This window comes from Primulina huaijiensis, chromosome 16, assembly GCF_012295235.1.
Source record: "Primulina huaijiensis isolate GDHJ02 chromosome 16, ASM1229523v2, whole genome shotgun sequence".
In the NCBI taxonomy this organism is placed as follows: Eukaryota; Viridiplantae; Streptophyta; class Magnoliopsida; order Lamiales; family Gesneriaceae; genus Primulina; species Primulina huaijiensis.
In genome coordinates, this window is record NC_133321.1 from 17158217 (window position 1) to 17179120 (window position 20904).

General features: G+C 37.0%; 4 protein-coding genes across 6 annotated transcripts; 2 read left to right on the forward strand and 2 right to left on the reverse strand.

Moving 5' to 3' along the window:
* Nucleotides 1–411: 411 nt before the first annotated feature.
* Nucleotides 412–1500, reverse strand: LOC140960735 (protein LURP-one-related 15-like). The gene is made up of 3 exons (XM_073418984.1): nucleotides 1103–1500; nucleotides 793–1020; nucleotides 412–600 (listed from the first exon to the last, which is right to left on the reverse strand). The coding sequence occupies exons 1-3, from the start codon at nucleotides 1352–1354 to the stop codon at nucleotides 454–456; spliced, it is 627 nt and encodes a 208-aa protein (XP_073275085.1). The 5' UTR covers nucleotides 1355–1500; the 3' UTR covers nucleotides 412–453.
* Nucleotides 1501–4884: 3384 nt separating this feature from the next.
* On the forward strand, nucleotides 4885–12908 carry LOC140961422 (protein SCAR2-like). Of its 3 annotated transcripts, none has more exons than XM_073419924.1 (9): nucleotides 4885–5148; nucleotides 5800–5963; nucleotides 6465–6588; nucleotides 6668–6797; nucleotides 7350–7411; nucleotides 7502–11117; nucleotides 11200–11283; nucleotides 11368–11472; nucleotides 11557–12908. In XM_073419924.1, exons 1-9 carry the CDS (start codon nucleotides 4994–4996, stop codon nucleotides 11605–11607), a joined length of 4491 nt encoding a protein of 1496 aa, XP_073276025.1. In that variant the 5' UTR covers nucleotides 4885–4993; the 3' UTR covers nucleotides 11608–12908. The 3 variants fall into 3 exon arrangements, with proteins under 3 accessions (XP_073276025.1, XP_073276026.1, XP_073276027.1); XM_073419925.1 differs by having other exon boundaries at nucleotides 5044–5166; XM_073419926.1 differs by lacking the exons at nucleotides 4885–5148; nucleotides 5800–5963 and adding an exon at nucleotides 5970–6330.
* A 1526-nt stretch (nucleotides 12909–14434) lies between these two features.
* Nucleotides 14435–17110, forward strand: LOC140961522 (probable WRKY transcription factor 33). Its single transcript, XM_073420099.1, has 5 exons — nucleotides 14435–14781; nucleotides 14876–15019; nucleotides 15384–16021; nucleotides 16117–16278; nucleotides 16411–17110. Exons 1-5 carry the CDS (start codon nucleotides 14482–14484, stop codon nucleotides 16847–16849), a joined length of 1683 nt encoding a protein of 560 aa, XP_073276200.1. The 5' UTR covers nucleotides 14435–14481; the 3' UTR covers nucleotides 16850–17110.
* A 1224-nt stretch (nucleotides 17111–18334) lies between these two features.
* LOC140960906 (patellin-6-like) lies at nucleotides 18335–20345 on the reverse strand. The gene is made up of 4 exons (XM_073419228.1): nucleotides 19494–20345; nucleotides 19213–19337; nucleotides 18965–19106; nucleotides 18335–18851 (listed from the first exon to the last, which is right to left on the reverse strand). Exons 1-4 carry the CDS (start codon nucleotides 20196–20198, stop codon nucleotides 18603–18605), a joined length of 1221 nt encoding a protein of 406 aa, XP_073275329.1. The 5' UTR covers nucleotides 20199–20345; the 3' UTR covers nucleotides 18335–18602.
* Nucleotides 20346–20904: the final 559 nt, after the last annotated feature.

Sequence of the window (20904 nt, forward strand, 5' to 3'; positions counted from 1 at the left end):
ATTAATTTACAAAAAAAGTATCATGATCATAAAGTAGGAGTTCAACAGTACAATCAAAGTAGAATTCACTCAAGTAAAAACCTAAACACAACACAACATTACACATAGTAAACTTCTTCGTATGGACCACAAAAAAAGAAGACTCCAACAGGCTCGTAGACAGAATCAATGGCTGGAAGAGGAGGGGCTCACCTTAGAACTGTTATAAAAGCTAACCTTATGGTATGTCTGTTAGCTCTTATGTTCCGTATTTAGAGTATAAATGACAGCACTCTAATTGGAAGGCTTTCAATCAACTTAGCTTTTACTCGAAAGTATTAGCAATTTTAAAGCGAAAGAAAAGACGAGTAATCTTTCATTTTTCTACTGGACAGACTAGAAATGGCTCGCAGAAAGAAGAGAATAGATTATAAATTTTCAAAACTAACATAACTAATGGCACTAATTGTTGTCTCAGTCTTCACCAGATCTGTCCTCGTTGATCTCCTCAAGAATAACAACAAGCGCAACAATGAAGGCGTAATCCACGTTAGGATACACGGTCACCCCGAATGTGTCTTTCCCGAGTAGTATACTTTGGGCACTGTGTTTCCTGTGCATCTGCATCAATTCCAGTTTTAAAACTAACTCAATAAACAAAATAAAATTTTAAAAAGGGAAATAATATATTATTAAAAAAAAAATCGTGAATGAAGTTGTAGTTACACATAATGTTTTATTTAACTTGGAATGGACGAACAGCGGCGGCGAACCATTAATGTAATTGATGTTGTGTGTTGTGGAATCGTTTACCTGTGCGATGATGTTGGAAGAATTTCCAGCATATATGACGCAGGATCTCTCGAACCAGCTGCCTTCGATCCTGAAGTCACACAACTCCTCCCCGGGGTTGGAAGCCAAGAACACATCTAGCTTCGTCTTCATCTGTAAGAGCGAAGATTTCTTCACGCTGAAAAGAAGATCCTTTGAATCTGTGCTATCTCCTCTAAAAACCACCCATCTTCTATGTGCAGATAGCATCTGGAACAATAAAACAACGTTTTTTAGAATAAAAGTTTCCCACAAACACAAGAAATTAAACGAGAAAGAACAAAAAAATAACCTTTTGGTGAAAAGTGATGAGGGGGTTCCCGGCGAGATCGTACAAAACGCGGCGATCACGGAGGCTGAAGAGTTTCCCTTTGACTCTGAACATTATGTTACCGTTTACATCGGTAACTCCAAAATTTCCCTCCGACAGAGTCATCAGCTTCCGCACAATAGTCAGATCGATTGGGTAATTCACGCAGAACTGCGGGCTGATCACCGCCACCTGCTGGGGCCCTGGCGCAGAACTCGATCCACCCATCATCATAAGTATGTTTTATCTGCTGATAAGATCAAGAACACTTGCGGTGAGTTTGGAGGTTTCTATCTGCCGACACGGACACCAAATGATGATATATAGATCGGCGCAGAATAATAGGATTTACGGAAAATTGGAAAATGATAACGAATATACGATAAGGTTACCCTTTTCCTTTATATAATAATAATTATTAACATAATTTACGGAGAAGTCTGAGAGTTTCTTTCTTCGAAAAAGGAAGGTGTCAAGATGGAAGTCGTTGGATCTGTTCCCATGTCATCTTCAATAGTAAATTGAACACGTCAAACTTATAAATGATGGGTCACACATTGACATCAACCATTTTCAATTACTCGTTCTATACGCGGCATTATCAAGTTTGAAACTTGTTCTTTTTTCCATGGCCACATTGGCAGCTTAAGGTCTAAGCAAGAGTGCTCTTTTTTTATACGGAAACCAAGATTCTAAGTTATTGTAAACTTATATTATATCTCCATCCAAATGCAGCCAGAGTTCAATCATCTATGCCATCGTTGATTCGATCAAGTATCACCACCAACGCAACCACGAAGGAATAGTCGACATTCGGACTCACGGTCACGCTCAAAGTGTCCTTGCCCTTCATCACGCATCTAAATCTGTGCTTCCTCTGCACCTGCAATTTTCATATCAATCAACGTACTATATGTATTCTCAATTTTTAACATGTAAAAATGTCTACCCGTGCAATGACTGTCAAATGGTGGTTGTATATGATCCATGACCTCTCCAACCAACTACCAACAACTTTAAAATCCCATGAATTCTTTTCCTTCTTGTTGCCTAGGATTACCTCTACTTCATCAGTCCTGAATTGGGCAGCACTAAAAACAACATCACTGGGATCTGAGCTGTCTCCCTTGTAAACTTGCTATCTTTCGAGTGCACTCAAAATCTGAAGAGATAGAGCTAGCGTTAGGTCGAGACAAAGAAAACTCGTGTAATACTGAAACACTTTAAGGAGAGATGAAGCTTCCTAAGTACAAACCGCACCTTTTTCTTCTTCATATAGCATCCATATTGATCTTAACCTTGTGATATTATTCAAACCACGTCTATACTATTATTAGCTTGGAACTTAAAATCAATACTGGTTACAATAAGTTGAAGTCATTCATCGATTCGTTTGTACTTTTACTTCATTTAGATTTAGATAGAAAGCATGTGCACTTGTTTTCTCGTAAACGAGTTCTCCTTCATCAAGGACAGAGGTGGCCAGGGGCAGGACTATATTCTATATTCTGTTATCATCCTCAATTGAGAGGCAAGAAGATAATCCTGGAAGTTATAATTTATTCCAAAGAAGCTGTTGTCATGCTTAGGAACTCGGGATTGTTAATGGAATGAGGCGTGAACATTGCTTGACGGTGGTCACCACCTTCAAATGTATCATTGCATGCAAACCAACAGCAAGCAACTTGAGAATATCTCCCTGCACAATAACTATCTATTTTTATCCCCTGGAATTCATTGCATGATCATCAGCAATATTTTAAATGCTTTTGCTGATTATCTGCAATGCTATCAGTATCCATGATGAGGATTGTGTCCATCAGATCAATCAAGAAAGAGCAAATATCAATTACCATATATTCGATTATATGGTTGGTTGTGAATTATTCTCATAAAGGAAAATATGATCAACAAAACACACGTTCCTCGGGCTTCTTGAACCATAAGCTGATAAGCTTAACACATACTTTTTAAACAGGTAGCATAATGCGTTATCAGATTAACCTGAATTGATTTGTTCACAATAAATTTCTCAATTCTGTGCAGGTGCATCATAACATAACTAAGACGATATAGCAACTATTCTGTCGCATTCTATCACTCCCCCTATGCTTCTTCAGGAGTTCTTGTAGACTATCTGATCAACAGCATGAACTGTCTCCTGAAGTTCTTCCCATATTGCGTTGTACACCATCCCCTGCCTATTCACAACAGATTTACCCTCGAAAGCTGTAGAGATTACTTCAATGCTGCAAATATGAGCAAATCAAGTTAGAGGGCTCTAGCTTCCAGTCCAAAGTACGGTATACTAGCATGAGCACAGCCATTCACTGGGAATAATTTAAAACATGACCTCGGACAAACTTATTTTTTGAAATTGAACTCCATCTGCCAAAAAGTAACATTGTCGAATAGGTTGAATTATGTGCTTCTAGTTGATGAAGGTTACAAATAAATTTCTTAAAAAAGTTTGACTGGTGTCCTTTTTCAAATTAACCGTGTTCTTTAGTATCACCAGTGGCAAGTTAACAATAATAAGCAGAGGAGGACAGAGTTGATAGATCCCCAACTTAACAAATGTGACCCCAAAGTATAGAGATGTAGAGTTTCCCAAAACTCAATGCCAATACACAATTATTGTATTGTGAAGCGAAATTCTGATTTCATTAATGAACTTAAACGAACTAATGCCTATATTATAAAGTATTGAAATAATTCAGGTTAGGGTGTTCAAATATAATTTACCATAGCATGTTTAATAAAGCAGCCACCAAATTAAATCAAGTGCACAATTACAAGAGATGGACTATTATTTTCATGTATAGGTGGTTGCTGCTTCCTAACCCCCACATACATACATACATACATACATGTCACGTGAATCACTATATTATAAAAATAACGTAAGAGACCGAGCTTTAGCTCCAATGGTCTCACCTTGTTTCCCTCTTGCAATGACTCGGGTTCGAATCCTCCCACCCTTTGAATAGGAATAAAAAATATATATATAACACCAACATGCCAGTATTTTCACAAATAAATGAAAAAGAATATATAACAACAACATGCCAGTATTTTCACAAATAACTAAAAAAATTCTTTTTCATATATATATATATATATATATATATATATACAATCAATTATTTGCCTCGGTAGGCATAATAATAATGGTAGAAAACTTAAACACGCAAATAACCAAGCTGCTTTAAAGTAAAGATTACGTGATTACAATGTATGACCAACGTCGTTCCAAATAGTTGTTTGAGTTGGTGAAATACAAAAACATTTATAGTAAGAAAATTGCTTCTCGTTATCAATATTTTTTTGGATAAATTTGTCACACGAGACTTATCCAATATGATTTACTTGAATTATTAAATATCTGGTAACAAAAAAACACACACACACTTACATACATACATACATACATACATATATATATATATAGGTCCAAGAAAACAAACTTTTTAGATTCGTGACATCCATATTCCTCCACAATTAGCGGACACTAATTATATATGTATAGTTTGCTGGAGCCCCACTCTTTTAAAAATTATTATTAAATTATAGGTTAGATACTTAGATCACGCCTTTATATTCCAACTGTATGACAAACATGTATGTATATATATATAATAAAAAAGCAAGAAATAAAAAATTATTATTATTGTTATTTGTTTAGCCATGTAACTAAATAAAATAGGCATTAATAATAATAATAACACAGCGTTGTCAGTTAATGAGGTTAACGGAGTTCCTTCTCCTCACATGCATATATATAATATAGCATGTGCTTAGATGGTTTAGAAACTGGAATTTTGAGAATTCCTTGAAGATTTTGAAATCTGGTTAGGGTTTCAAGATAGGGAAATGCCGATTACTAGGTACGAGATAAGGTCCGAGTACAGTTTAGCTGATCCGCATCTGTACACTGCCGTTGATAAGGATGATCCGGAGGCATTGCTCGAAGGGGTGGCCATGTCTGGTTTCGTCGGCCTCCTCCGCCAGCTGGGGGACCTATCCGAGTCAGTTTTTTAAATCTGGTTTGGATGTTTTTTGTGTCTGAATTTTGCCTTTTTGTATCAAAATTTTATGCGGGGAAGCCAGGTTGAATGTTTGCTTGTGCGGGGTTGAGATCTATGTCAAGTTATCTATGGCTATGGTTTGCAACTTCGTTTTTTCTTTTTTTTTTTTGTGTTGCGAGTCCTTTTATATTTTGGTATTTAGATTACAACCTACGGACTTCCCCCTGAATTTTATTCAAATCTTTTAATGTACGTGCTTGGGGGATTTTGTGTTGGCTAATACTTTGCTGGAAATATCTTAAGAATAAACTACTGTGTATGTTGTAATAATCTGGACATGCCATATTGCCATCCTTTTTATTTATTACACCTGCAGTCCATTTAGTATTAGTGGTTGTGCATTTCCAACTTTAGTTTTTTTCTTCTTTCTTTTCTTCCTTTCTTTTTTTTCTTTTTTTAATGCAGATATAAATAGGATATCGTTATTTCATGTGTTTTGGACCTTTTTACATTAATGGTGTTATTTCTTAATGTTACATCAGTCATAATCCACCATTAGTCGCACCAACTGATCTTCACCCCATAGTTCTCTTTGAAGTATAGTGAGAAATGCCTCTGATTGTTGTTATCATCGTTTTTTTTTATTCGAAGGTTTGCGGCGATGATTTTTCATGAACTACATGACAAAGTGATGGTGACTGCTACAAGAGGACACAACTTATTATCTCGAGTCCAACAGCTCGAGGATGAGTTTCCGACCATCGAGAAGGCATTTCTCTCCCAGACTGATCATTCTTCATTAATGTGCAATGCTGGTTAGAACAAACTCTTGTTCTGATTACATTCTGATTCATCCCTTGCTAGTAAACCTGGTTATGGAGGATTCTTAGTTGCTTGCCAACACCCTGATGATTATAATAATTTGGTTGTGTACTTCTGAGAAAATCTAGGCTGTGTGCTTGTTCATTTGACTCTTATTGTTTGGGCTTTTGCAATGATTGGTTGAATCCAACGGGCGACCTGACTCACAAAATCATTCCATTTTTAATCAATGGTTCATTGAGGTGGGTAATCTCAAGAGCTGGCCACTGGATTTCCAGCCTCATTCCGTGTGTTCCCCTCTATGAGCTCTATGTGAGAGTGAATACGAGAATACCATCCTCCAGCTTCTAGCTCTAGAGAGTAATATGAATTTTAGTTTTTATAAGGATTTTAATTTGTAAGGGACTCGGTCTTTTTTCGCGCCACATCTATTGCTCCAAGAGGCCTGAATATGTTTTGGATTTGAAAATTATGGTTTAAATATTGTGATGCAGGTGTTGATTGCCATCCTAATCTACAGATGGACCATAATATAGTGACCAAGGGAAATTTACCTCGGTTTATAATGGAGTCATATGAAGAATGCAGGGGTCCTCCTCGGTTATTTCTTTTAGACAAGTATGAGCTTTTGATCCTTTTAGATTGATTGACTAATGTGCCCCATCAAAATTACCATCTCATTGATATCAACCTTTAGATTTGACACTGCGGGAGCTGGGGCATGCCTGAAACGTTACACTGATCCATCATTTTTCAAAACAGAGACATCTTCCATTAAAATGAATGGTACAGATATTCAGAGGGAGAAAAAGATCAGCAAACCCAGGGTAATTCCCAAACAATTGATAGCAGCTTTTAGCACCAGCACTGCTGAATTTTAACTCGGAGTTGCAACTCCCAGTAACTTCATTTGTCTTTTTAGTGGTAAAAATCCATATGTTTTTTTGTACAATATATAGCCCCTTATAATATATCACCTATACTTAGATGAATCGAGATTCGAGAGGAAAGGCGAGGGGTCGGTAATCAGCAAAAATTTGAAATTTAATAAATAATTCTTCCAAAAAATTTTGTTTTACCACCTCGGATTGTCCTGTTCCACATCCTGGGTCAGTCCCTACACTCTGTATTTTGACCTGGACAATTTGGAAACTCACTCTTTTTGTAAAGAATAAGTATGACAGATTAATTTTCTTTTATTTTGAAAGACATACTTTCTTGTACATTTATATCGACACCTTAGTGGTAGCATCATTAGGAATCTTCCTTCGCGCCCCCTGCTTCTCTTTTTCTTTAGTTCTGTCTAACAGTTCCTCCTACGTCATTACAGTCCTGCAGAACTGTCTATTGCTTGACCATATTATTTGCATGAAAAACAGAGAAAAGGAACATACTGGAAGAATGGAGTAACCCCTGAAGTTTTACCATCATCGCATGCAAAGTGAGATAATAGTACCTGTTGGTGCCTTTTTTATTTGCCATTGCTGCACTTCAAATTCACATAAATCTCATTTTCATCTTAAATTTTCAGGCTTCATCAACTTTTCACGGAGGATCATGATGGAAATAGTGAAAGCAGTCCTGCACGTCATGTGAAATTAAAAAGGAGGTTGAATGTATTACCATTTGACTTAAAAACTGGGCAGAGCTACATGGAAAAAATATTAAAAATTCCTTCTCCGGAGCATAAAGTGCTTCATGAAATCACCATGAATTCATCATCCTTGAGGACATTGCCAACAACTGATCATGATGACTCTAGTTTTGGAGTACTTCAATTTGGAAGGAGCACTGACAGAGACACTGTGGAGAGGAAAAGAAGTCCTCCATCTCCACAAAGAGAGGATATTATGCTGAAACCATCCATATACGAGCAAGATGAGGTTTCCACATGTAAAATCTTGAAGGAAGACAATTCATATCCTAGCATCGTAGAAGATAGTGTCACATACCCTTGTGATCGGGTAACTAGTGAAAAGGATATGGTTGTTGATGGAGAAAGTAAAGCAGATGACATCTTAATTGGTTATCTAACTGATGATTTTGCCAGTGAGATAGACAATTTCGTGGACGCACCAATAACCATTGAGTCAGAACTTGATACGGACTCTGAACTGAGAGAGAAGGCCGATATCACCTCTTATATCAACAGGCATCTACCGACTTTTGATGTAATTGCCACCGAGGAACAACACTTTCATTCTACAGATTCTCAATCTACCGGAAACTCTATAATGTCTGACGATGAGAATCATTCATCCGGGAAAGAGATTTCTAGTTTCTCTACTTTGTACTTTCCAAATACTTCGGCTGATAGTACAAAATCTGAAGATTATGTTGCTGCCTGTACACCTGAAATTGAGATCATCAATTCACCATTTTTCAATAGAACTGCAGATGAAGTTTTTCCTGTGGCTCACCATACCAGATCTGCAGTTTCTGATGATACGTGCACTGGTGCACTTGCTATCACAAACCACTGTCCTGACTTTATGCAGCAGACTTCTGATAGGAACCTTACCGATTTGGATTCTACATTAGAAGATTCTGATTCAGAATACATTTTGGGAGAAATTATCTCTATGGCACCTGAATTAGTTGAAAAGTTAAATATTTCAGATAAAGAAGTTAAGACAAATCCGGTCACTGATGCAGCATGTTCTACCAGCTTCTCTGATTTCAGTTCGCAGTCGGAACATAGTTCCCTGCTTTCCTCTTCAGGAGTTCATCTGGTACATAAATCAATTGATGGGAATGCAACATATACAAATCCGTGTCATAACACGGATAGTCCAATTGACGTGTCTTTCGATTTCGTACAAGTGGACGACCCCGATCAGGGGGACCTGTCGGAACCTGAGCATGATGAAAAGTTGTCCCTTGCCAATAACGAAGCAAAGAAAGAAAAACTGGCCATAGATCCAGGATGTTCTTTCAGTGTCTCTGATTTTAAAACTCAATTAAGAGATAATTCCCCAAGCTCCTCTGCCGGAAGCAATACAGTTCAGGGATCAAATAGTGAGAATGAATCATGCAATTCTACTGATTTTTTGTTATACAATCAAACCTGTCTTCCTCCAAACAAAGATAACTTGCCTCAAATGATTTCTACTGATAATCTAGTCGTGGATGAATCAAATGATGGAGATTTAGAGTTTTCTGAAAACTATGGATTTGATTGTCCTAATTTGGCTCATGATGGACATAGTTTCATGTCAGCACTTTCAAAAGACGAAAAATCAATTGATGAGTCGAATAATGTGGCCTTAAATGCTTTTGCTAATGCTTCTAATGACTTTTCATCTATCATGGAGGCTTCTCTTGGTGAAGAACTGAAGAAACCATCCCTTGGTAATGCTCAAACTGTTGACATAGAAGGGAACGGCTGTAATAGATCAGTTCACAATCAGATTTATTCACCAAATACAATGGCATCACATGTAAAATGCTCTCGAGATTGGCCAGAGACAGGTTTAGATACTCATGACAATTATGTTGTTAATCTTGATAAGGAAACAACAATTAATGAAACTCTGGCAGTTGAAACTCTCAAGTCTTGTGAAGTTCTGGGGTTGAAGGCCACAGGAATCACAGATGATGCTCCCTCCCATGATTTAACAGCCCTAGAAAGTTTGTGTTCCCTCCAAGAGAATTTTGTAGGGCCGCATGGAAAGACAGATATTGTTGAAAAGGGTGGAATCACCTCATGTAAGAGCTCCTATGCTCAAGAAGCAACAAATATCCCTGCATCTCCAGAACTTACACCATTGAATGATAATAATGTCTTGTTGAGTGAACCTGATTCACAGACTGGTGTATCAGGGATTGCAATTGTGGCCTCTAGTGTGGTTTCAGTTGCTGATAATGTCGGCCAAAATGGTGTCTATTCACCTCTTGGTATCAATCAGTTGGTAGAAGATGGTATACCTTGTTTCAAGGATTCAAATCCCGATAAACTTGAAAATGGCAAGAGTTTTCTCTTGGAAAGTCAAGGGAAATCTGGCTTAGTGGAGGAAGTGAGTCAAAGACGTGTAACCCCATCGGATTTGGACAGAGTCTTCTGCAATATCAGTTACAATCATCCAAAGTCTGAAGAAGCAGATACCATTGTTGATCTGAATTTCGGTTCAATAGTAAATGAACATAGCATGGATTTTGTCAATACCACCACAACCCAGTCTTCCTCAGAGCAAATTAACTTAGATCCAGAACAAAAGTTGTGCCAACAAAGGAACCTTTTATACCGCAATGTTTGTTTTCACAATATAATAGAAACAACGCCACAAGAACAAGCCAGTCTGCTATCTACCCAACTCAGTCAAGAGTTCATGGATTCTGGTGGAATGGATTCAGGGTCTTCATGTGACCAGCATATGCTAGAGCTCAATGATCACCAAGCAGCCAGTAATTCCGCTTCAAATGGTTCACTTGTTAGCTGTCCTGATCAGCCTTCAATACCGGAGCTTCCGGCACCAAGCAACTATGAAGTTGATGTTTCTAAGCGTTCCGATTATCCTTTAGGTTCTATGTTTCCACCTGGTAATTGTTTTTTGGAAGTAAATTCAATCAATCTGGGAGAATGTCCTCCTTTACCACCTCTTCCTCCCATTCAGTGGAGACTGGGAAAGGTTCAACATGCATCTTCTACCATACAGGGAGAGAATCAACAAGAGGAATTCACTCAAGGAACCTCCACCCCTTCTGCTTCCACCTATGACTTTAGTTCATTCCATGGAGAATTGAAATCAAATAAGGAGAAGGTAGGGCACAGTCCCTTGATTCAGGAGATTGATGACATTTCTTCAAACACGGAAAATGGGAAGCAAGAGGTCACCATATCATCTTCGGAGATATTTGCTTTGACATATGTGGAAGAAGTTACTCAAATTTCCCCTGACATTGGATCAAGCAAAAAGAAGGTTGAGCAAAGTTCCACTAATTTGGAGGCCAATGTCTTGACACATGAGACGATTGACCATAAACAAAAGATAGAAAATGTGAAGCAGGAGCTTGTCGTTCCATCTTCAGCGATTGAGTTCGCATCACCGGATGTGGAGGGCGGAAATGCAATTGAGAGTCGACCAAGGAAATTGCCTCTACAGAGAAATCCTCTTATTGATACTGTTACTGCTCTTGATAAAAGCAAAGTAAGTATCTATAACTTTATTGCTCTAAAAAAACAATATTGATTCTTTGAAGTGCATATTTTCAGTTTAGATTGTTTTGCAGCTAAGAAAAGTTACCCCACGAGTTAAAGCTGAGATACAGAAAGAAGAGGAAAGAGATTCACTGTTGGAACAAATAAGGACCAAGGTGAGTGCACACTGATTGGCATGAATTTTACTATCTATTATGTTATTTTCAGAAGATGACTCAATATCATTTCCATTCGAACAGTCCTTCAACCTGAAACCTGCACTGGCGACAAAGCCTAGCATTCGAGGTCCCAGAACTAATCTTAAAGTTGCTGCAATTTTGGAGAAAGCAAATGCAATCCGACAGGTTTCTTGTTTTCTTTGAACATGCATTTATGATGTAGTATTATGTAAATCAAAGTCATATTAATGAACCTGGAGAACATCACAGGCCCTGGCTGGTAGCGATGAAGACGATGAGGATAGTTGGAGTGATTCATGAAAAGTAGTCAAGAGTTATTTTTGCCAAAGCACTTTTGCTATAGGAAACTTTCATAGCGCACGGTGAAATGGGGGGTGAACACCATACCGTGGATCCTTTGTCTGCAGCGACAGGCCTTTTGGTTTTTTCATCTATCCCCCTTCATCTCTTAAATATAACCGATTCCTAGTGTTGATTTTATCATGAAATAACACGTGGCATAGATATTGTTTTATACATGGACAATAGCAAAGCTTTTAAATGCGCAGTTATTTAATTTGCGTAAATAGTTGAGGGCACGCATTCTGTATAGTTGATGTCACGGATTTGAATTGTAAAAACTTGTGTTCTTCAGTTTTGCTCTTAGTTACCAGCATTTTAGCTTGTCTTCATATGATACAATATGTTGAATATAAAAACTGTTGGAAACGAGTTTCCTTGGTTAACAATAGATATGATAAATATTAAAAATTGAAGCATGTGAATTTGAGGTTTATTGTTTCCATAGACGGTATTGAAATGTCAATATGGATCGAAAATGAGCTGCCAGTAATTGCAATTTATCAGACATGAGTCTCCTCCCTCCGACCTCTACCTCCCCTGATATATGTGATTTTCTCACTTAAGCTTGATTTGTAGTCTCCTGCAAAGTGCTTTGGAGAGTGCAATGTTGTGGTCATTTGATCCGAATATCAGCATGGATGCTGCTTTTAGCAACAGAAAACAATGAAAATTGACATATGGGGTAAATTTAAACTAAATGGACCGATCAATCTTTACATAAATTCGGTTACGTGTATTAAATTAGAGTCTGGTGATCAAAGCTGGTTGTTGTTTGGCCATCATTCTTTACCATGTAAATCAGTATGGTATGAGACATATTCGAGGACGCAGGTGTTTTGTCCCTAGCAAGCATCAGCTATTTACGAGTCATGACTCTTCTCCACCTGGAGAGCTCGACTCCCAATGGACTTGGCTGCCTGCCACACTTTTGGTATTTAAGCTGAAGCTACCACAAGTCAACTTACTTCCAACATTCGGAAGCTCGTAACTGTTAGTTCTTCCCATTCCCAGGTACTCTTTTTTTTTTTTTTGGTATAATAATTTGTATATCAGATATTTTGATGACCATCAATTTGAATATACTGTGAGTCATCTTTAGTTTGTTTCATTGGAGGATTGATAGAAGACCTTTTTTGTTTCTTGTTTAATAATTTGTATATCAAGTGTTTCCTGGTATACCATAAAGGACCTTGTATTGTGCGCTCAAAAGTTGAGGAGCCTTTCATTTCCTTTTATTGTACAGATAAATAAATGATAATATAATTATATATTTAACGCTGGCCAATTTAAATATTGTGGCTATTAAGTGTCAAATGTTGGTCCTACTCCTATAAAGCTGTTGTGCAAGACTTATCATTATCATTATTATTTTTTTTAATAGAACCACGTGCATTAATTAGGTATCTTGCACTTTTCTTCGAATGATACCAAAATGACATCTTATCAGAAAAGAAATATTTGGTTATATCTATATCCCATGGTCATATTCCGATGTTACATGTGATTGATGAATTTTAAGACGGGGATTGCAAAGCTATTGGTTTGTTTGAGAAATTTACTTGACAAATGATAATAAATCTAATTTTTGAGTAATTGTTATGAATTTCAAATTCATCATAATATGACCAAATGATCATCAAATCAAAATCCTTCGATTCAAATGTAACATTAACTTATATTGCGTGATGATTGATGAGTTTGATTAAGAAAATTAAATTTAGGAAATAATTTGAGGAATGAATAAATATTTAAAATTCACTATAATTACTATACATAATTTATTTAATTTGATATATAATTAATTTGAAATTAATTTGAATTTTGTCAATCGAAACAAGTCAACTATAATCTCAAATCTACCAATCTAACCACGACCTTAGTATTTCATGTTTACGATTTTAACTTTTTTCAAAGTATGCGTTGTTCATCTAAATAAATAATTGCATGTTTTATATATGTTTATAGGTCTCATCCATAAATTACTAAGTAAATTGTAATTTTTGAATTAAAGTGTGCATGTACTGTTTACTCGAGTTGACAAGGATTCCATGTATAACTAGCAAAATCCATCCATCTTGTTGAATTCAACTTCGGAATGTTGTCTAGGACAAGTAAAATAAGTCATTAATCAGTTTATTTGATACTACGTTTATTATTAATTTTTCAAGCATATATAATAATATAAGTATTATTTTCGATTTTTATTACTCGAAGACACGTTGAACATCAACTTCCTGGGTTATTTCGTCAAACATGATAATTCACGAACCCAAAAGTCAAGACTCATTAATGACGTGGAGCTCATTCGTGTATGTATTAGAACACCGATATATATATATATATATATAGTTTTGATATCCTGCACACTTACGTGAGCACCGATGATGTGTCACTTACCAATTGGATGCACAATTTTTCTATATTTCATCACATCCAATGGGTGAGTGACACCTCATCGGTGCTCACATAGATGTTCACAGTTGGTGTGNTATAAAAATTAATATTTTTTCATATATTATCCAAATAAGATATTCGACCCAAAAAATTGATCTGTGAGATCGTCTCACGATAATTTGTGTGAATAAATAAATATAGACGTGTAGTGTGAGATTAGGTGGGATGCATTCGTGAACTCGTCCGTAGGGGATCATATCTCTTGTCTGAGTCAGCCGCCAAGAGGCGGTCAAATCCACAAAACTTGACCAAACTTTCCACGGTCAGATTTAAATGTGAACTTCTAAGAAACTCCGTTTAGTACAATCTATTCATATTTATATTCACCTTCTACTTTGCATCAAAAGATCTTTGATCCATTCAATATCCACAACTTATATGGCTTCTTCTGGAGGCAGCTTGAATACCTGTCATCACCGAAGCTTCTCCAATCAATGCTTTACTTCTGATCTTCTTACTGCTGAAACGGCATCGGCCATGAATCAAGAGAAATCTCCATTCAACTGGGTCAATTCAGATCACCAAAAAAGCATAGAAATCCCAAAGTACAAGTCGTTTCCGCCATCTTCGTTACCTGTATCCCCACCACCTGTTTCTCCTTCTTCTTATCTTTCCATTCCTCCGAGTTTGAGCCCTTCTGTGCTGCTTGATTCTCCTGTTCTTTTTTCTTCTGCTAATGTAAGTTTGTTTCTTCAAGATTCATTTCTCATCTCTCTCCCTTATATGTATTACAAATGTTATGTTTATTTACGATAATGATTTGTTTGTTCAGGTTCTTCCTTCTCCGACTACCGGGGCTTTTAGTACTGCTAAGCTGGAACAGGAGGACACAAAGTTCTCTGATTTCTCTTTCCATTCTCTAACAAGGCCTTCTCATGATTCTTCATCATCCATTTTTCCGTCGTCAAATTCAACGGTATATTTACGTTCTTTAATCATTGATATTTTATTTTCTTTTTTTTTTTCTTGAAAAAAACTATGTATGTCTAAAATGATAGGCTGTATTGTATGCTTTGCCAAGATGCCGTTGCCGATGAAGTTAGAAGTTGAGTAGTTTTGTATGTTATAAAATTAATTATATCAAATCCAACTTTGTCAGGTTTGCATAAGGGACTGATCTCCTGCAATTTCTTGGTAAACTCTTGTGAAATTGCATCAAGGATTAGATTGACCTATGTATATGCAATTTGAAATGTCAAAGCAATAGTTAAATATGTAATTAGAGCTTGTATATATTTAATAACGACACTGCTGACAAGTCGACAAACATTATCTAACAGGATTCATTCAGAAGACAACAGCAAGAAAAGGGAACGTTTCATTTACTTGACAAGCAATCTGAATTTGCAACAAGAAAGTCTGCACTAAAATCAGAACCATCCCAAATGCATAGTTTCAGTTATCAAGAAATTTCCACAGTTCAAACCAGCTTGGAGAATACATCTGCCCCACAACCTGATCAATCAATCCTATATGCTCAACCATCTCAATATGTTAGGGAGCAAAAAAGATCCGAGGATGGTTACAACTGGAGGAAATATGGACAAAAACAAGTCAAGGGAAGCGAAAATCCCCGTAGTTACTACAAGTGCACATTTTTAAACTGTCCCACGAAGAAGAAGGTGGAGAGGAATTTGGAAGGACATATTACAGAAATAGTGTACAAAGGGACTCACAATCATCCGAAGCCTCAATCTACTCGGAGATCATCTTCTAATTCGGTTCAGAATCTTACATACAATAACTTTGGAATCCAAAATCAATCAAACTCGTTTCTTGACAATGGTCAGATGGAATCTCATGTGGCAACCACCCCAGAGAATTCATCTGCTTCTTTTGGAGATGATGATTTTGAACAGGGATCTTCACTTAGTAACTCGAAAGATGACGATGAAAATGAACCAGAGGCCAAGAGATGGTGAGTGGATTTAGCACCAAATTTCTATGATTAGACGATGTCTCAAATAAATAGCATGAATTAAAATCTTACACGATGTTAATTTTATTTTTCAGGAAAGGGGAAAATGAGAACGAGGGGGTATCAGCTGCTGGTAATAGAACCGTTCGAGAGCCAAGAATCGTTGTTCAAACGACAAGTGATATCGACATTCTTGACGATGGTTATAGATGGAGGAAGTATGGACAGAAAGTGGTTAAGGGCAACCCAAATCCTAGGTAAATTTCTGGCTTTGTCTAAGTCGGCCGAGCAAATTGAGACAAATATATACGTATCTCAGATGTTTTGTCTGCTCGTTTTCTTGTGCAAGAAAGTAAACCTTCATGACTGCTATTCTCACATTCCTGCAGGAGCTACTACAAATGCACATACAACGGTTGTCCGGTCAGGAAACATGTAGAGCGAGCATCCCACGATTTAAGGGCAGTGGTCACTACATACGAAGGGAAGCACAACCATGATGTTCCCGCAGCACGCGGTAGTGGCAGCTACACTATGAGCAGACCACCACCAACCACCACTAACAATGCCCCAACAGCAATAAGACCCTCTGCTACCGGAAACCACTCTAACGGGACAAACTACCCAAACCCGACGAGAATGCAAACAATGCAACACCAAACACCTTACACACTTCAAATGCTGCACGACACCGATAGTTTTGGATTCTCTGGTTTTGGAAACTCTACGGGTGCCTATGCCAATCATATGCAACAGACAGAGAATTCCCAGTCTATAACCAAGGAAGAACCTAGAGATGACTCATTTTTTGACTCATTTCTCAACTGAAGCATTGCTACTTGGAAGGTTTATCCCTGTGGCATGCAAATCTTTTTGAAGCATCTGTTGTGAGTTTTGGGACAGTTATTTGTGATGACATCAAGATATTTAATTTTATGTTGTATAAGTATATCTTACAACAGCGTTAAGGGGAATTCTTTTCATTTGTATCAAGTCAGTTTAAGCTTAGAATAGTATCCTGATAGTTGCAGCACACGAAGAAAAGTAGAAAAAACAAAAATATGGTATAGAGCTTAATATTTTCAATTTTTTGGTTTGTTTTTCTGCCACTAAATATTCAATAAACTGACCCATCTGCCATTCCAAACACTGTGTTCTCCTTCATTCTGAATACCATGCTGATGCAATGTCAACGATATGATTGAGATCGATTTAGGTGCTTCTTGGGTACCCCTGGCCCTGCATGATAAGTTAATTAGTGCATGTATATATGATTTAAGTTCCGTTTTCTGGTGTGTGTTTGAGATACAGCCAGCCCATGCATGCTCCAGAGACCATTCTAATTACCATATTCAGCCAAATTTAAAGAAGGATTATACGTGTGTTCATATATATTGATGAAGTCGTGTGGCTCCAGCGTCGAGTGAAATTTCCCAGAATGATATTAGTATGATAGGACATGTTATGGGCTTGTGTTTGTTTTCAACAGGGAAAGTCTTAGAATGGAGTGATGAAATGCTGTATTTTGATAGTTCTGGTGTGTCAAAATAGACAGGGCAACGAAGTACTTGTATCTCAATGACAAAAAAGCAGTGGACATTTTAAGAAATATTTATAATTTTGAATTTTTTTTGCTATTTCTGTCTTTTATGTAGTTAGATTTTAGTTTTAGTCGAATTTATTCTGTTCGATCGAGCTATATTCCAAAGATTTTAGTTTTAGTCCTAATTCTTGTCCGAGCTATATTCCAATTCAAATTCACAAGGTCCAATTCTCTTTTACATCCAATAATTTACCAAATAACTATGTAATTTATCCTATCTATGATTTTTTTTCTGTGGACCAAATCCCATCTATGGTTTTCGCTTTCAAGATTTAACTTGCGCATAAAATAAAAATATCTGCAAAACAACAAAAAGTTGAAATTCGTATCAATACCCACAAACAACGTGCCAGATTTATGGTTTGATCTATGATTGTTACTTCTGGTACATTTTATATAAGATATTATCTAAATTCAAAACAAGAAGTATCGATGTTTCTCACTGTGTAACATTGAAGGAGCCAAGATTTATATGCTTTAACATTTTTTTATTGTGTTTTATCTTTTTTAGGGCAACTTTCTCTTTATCCATACCATCAAGATTAGTTTGGTAAAAAAACATTGCACTCATACCTACCATGAGTTTCCAACGCTCCAGACACAGATACTAGTCAGTATCATTGTCAATCTCCGACTTTTACTCTTCCATAAATAAAGTAGAGTGGGGACGGGCATAGCCAAAGGGCCCTTAGGCATGCATGTTTTCAGAAGTTTTCAGAGCAGCGCAAGCAAAAACAAAGAGAAAAAGTCAAGCAGAAACTGACTCCAACTATTTGTAATTTGTGGACACAACAAACACCATGCGTACCTTTTCTGCAAAAGTGGACTAAACCCACATGCACAATACAACCAAAAAATCAAACCATTGAGTCCCCACCAACGCACCAATCATTCCAAGTTTATTATTTAGCTTACACCATGCCATTATTACATAAAACGCATTGATCAACTACTTCATATGACTTGGTGGTGGATATATCAACACTTGACCATGTATCTGTACGCCGCCACCTTCCGCTTTCGGGAGGCGGAGTTATCAACGGAGAGCACCAATTTCCCAGCTTCTGCGGCGGTGAATGAGTTGTGAATTGCCTCCTCCGTGGAGCGGAGCCGCCGTTGCTTCTCCACGGTAATGCTGTACCTACCTTGTGCATTTGGTTGGAATTCAGCGCTGTAATCTATTTCCCACCCTCCAACCACTATGTCCCATATAATCACTGCCCCAGCCTAAGCAGTAAACAACACATAATATACAGACGTAAATATGCAGCTACTCAGAGACAGACAAACCAATTAAAAAACACCAAATTTATTATACACGACAAAAGCACACGATCGACCTCTATGCCTTCTATTTCAATGTTGACTTTCTCCCCAGCTTTGACCGTGAACTCTGATGCTGCTGTTTCTGAATCCTTAAACTCATCGTTGGGTCGACTCAGTCCGCCGTATTGAACCGGAACATCGTCCGGCCTAATAAATCTGCACGTTATCGTCATAACATGCTCAGTTCTACATTATAAAAAGCCGACACGATCTTTGTGATTTATTTCAGATATGAGTCTAAAATACGAAAGCAGGGTTTTACTTGTAGAGAGTCTCGGCAACATTTCCTTCCTTGGCAATCACAAATTTAGTCTTGCTTCTTTGAGTCAGAAATGGGCTAAACATTGAGTACAGCAAACTGAAGTACCATGGCACATTTATGAATATCTGAACCAAAAAAATCAAATTTTTTTACACAAGATATGTGCTTTCAACATCGATGAAGGGTTAATATCAAAATTATGCAAGTTCATCTGATAATCAGAAAATCCCACAAACCACAACCCGCGATTTGAACTCACAACAATTTCTAGAAAGAAATACCTTTCTGGCTACCATTTCAGGGTAATTGTCTTGGAACAAAGAGAGAATGTGATTAGACACTACCCTGAGCTCTCTTTTAGGCATATCTTTAAGATCAGTGACCTGGATGATAGAATTCACCCCACCAGGCTTGAAATTCAAAAGCTTGATCCCTCTCTCGAGAATCTGAACCCTCCACCTCAAGAATTTCTTCAGCTTCTCGTCATCTCCAAAAATCTTATCGTACATTTCCTTATCTTTGAAGATACCATAGGCATTGTAACAAGCCGGATGCCCTTCCCTATCATATCCATGCATGAAAGCCACAACACCTTCCAGCTCTTTGAACGATCCCAAGTCCTCCTCCAAAATGCCGTCGGCTCCGAAATCCTTTCTCCAATCCAAGCACTTGAGCAGCATGGTGAGGGCATCCTGAACCCTGAAATCCCTCGCTCGGAGGAATTTAAGCAGGATGACGTCAGTCTTCTCGTCTTCGGACCCGAGCAACGGGACGCCCCACATGGAATCAGGGCCGTGAGATGCCATGAGCTGGTCCTTGAGCTCCCGGAGAGCCTTTCTTTCGGAGTGCTTGAGGTGGGTTATGAAGTATGTGTCTTCCTTGAAAGATGGAGTTCGAAATGAGGCAGCCTCGATCAATGAACCGACAATGCTTTTGTTGAAGGGTTTTGGTGAGGATTCAGGAGTCAGACGTTGGCTAGCTTCCATTTTCGAGTTGTGGGAGTGTTGAAGAGTGATCACAACAAAAGAAAGAGAAGAAAGAAGATCGAATTTAGCAACACGCGACGGACGTGGGGGCTTGTGCCTCTGCTTTGTCAGACTGGCCTCCTAAATTTGACATTGTGCATATTTTTACAATTTTGCTTCGTATGCAGTAATAAATTGTGTCTTTTTTTTCCTAAATAAGTAATGTGTTGTGTTAATAAAATGTTTTTTTTTTTTAAATATGTAAATTGTGTCTCTATATTAACTTAACCTTTAATTGATTTGATGAAGATTTATTATAAATTATAGTTATATTCTTATTATACAATTTTAATTTTTTTAAATAATATTTTTTAAAATCGTCAATCATATCATAAATCTTAATCGTTATTTTAAACTTTTTTAAATAATTCATTATTCTTAATAAAAATATGAAAAATCTTTAATTTGAATATTATCATGTTTAAATAAATATTGTCACGTTATATATACACAATACATTCAAATGACCACTAATATGTAAAATAATACATAACCTAATAAAAATGTTTATATATATTATTTATTAAAGTTAAATTCTTTTAAACAATCAGATGTGTTGAATTTTTTTATAATTCTTTCTTTTACTGACTAGTTTTGGTATGGTGTTGAAAATTTTATATATATATATATATCATCTTTTCTTTATTTTTTTTATCATACCAATTCA

Coding starts and splice junctions, on each gene's coding strand:
- LOC140960906 (XM_073419228.1), bottom strand. CDS start 20,198: ATGGAAGCTAGCCAACGTCTGACTCCTGAATCCTCACCAAAACCCTTC. Junction 19,107..19,212: donor GTTGCCGAGACTCTCTACAA/GTAAAACCCTGC, acceptor GATAACGTGCAG/ATTTATTAGGCCGGACGATG. Junction 18,852..18,964: donor TTGAAATAGAAGGCATAGAG/GTCGATCGTGTG, acceptor TTTACTGCTTAG/GCTGGGGCAGTGATTATATG.
- LOC140960735 (XM_073418984.1), bottom strand. CDS start 1,354: ATGATGATGGGTGGATCGAGTTCTGCGCCAGGGCCCCAGCAGGTGGCG. Junction 1,021..1,102: donor TCATCACTTTTCACCAAAAG/GTTATTTTTTTG, acceptor TTATTGTTCCAG/ATGCTATCTGCACATAGAAG. Junction 601..792: donor CTTCCAACATCATCGCACAG/GTAAACGATTCC, acceptor GAATTGATGCAG/ATGCACAGGAAACACAGTGC.
- LOC140961522 (XM_073420099.1), top strand. CDS start 14,482: ATGGCTTCTTCTGGAGGCAGCTTGAATACCTGTCATCACCGAAGCTTC. Junction 15,020..15,383: donor TTCCGTCGTCAAATTCAACG/GTATATTTACGT, acceptor ATTATCTAACAG/GATTCATTCAGAAGACAACA. Junction 16,022..16,116: donor GAACCAGAGGCCAAGAGATG/GTGAGTGGATTT, acceptor TTTATTTTTCAG/GAAAGGGGAAAATGAGAACG.
- LOC140961422 (XM_073419924.1), top strand. CDS start 4,994: ATGCCGATTACTAGGTACGAGATAAGGTCCGAGTACAGTTTAGCTGAT. Junction 6,589..6,667: donor CGGTTATTTCTTTTAGACAA/GTATGAGCTTTT, acceptor ATCAACCTTTAG/ATTTGACACTGCGGGAGCTG. Junction 11,473..11,556: donor AAGCAAATGCAATCCGACAG/GTTTCTTGTTTT, acceptor AGAACATCACAG/GCCCTGGCTGGTAGCGATGA.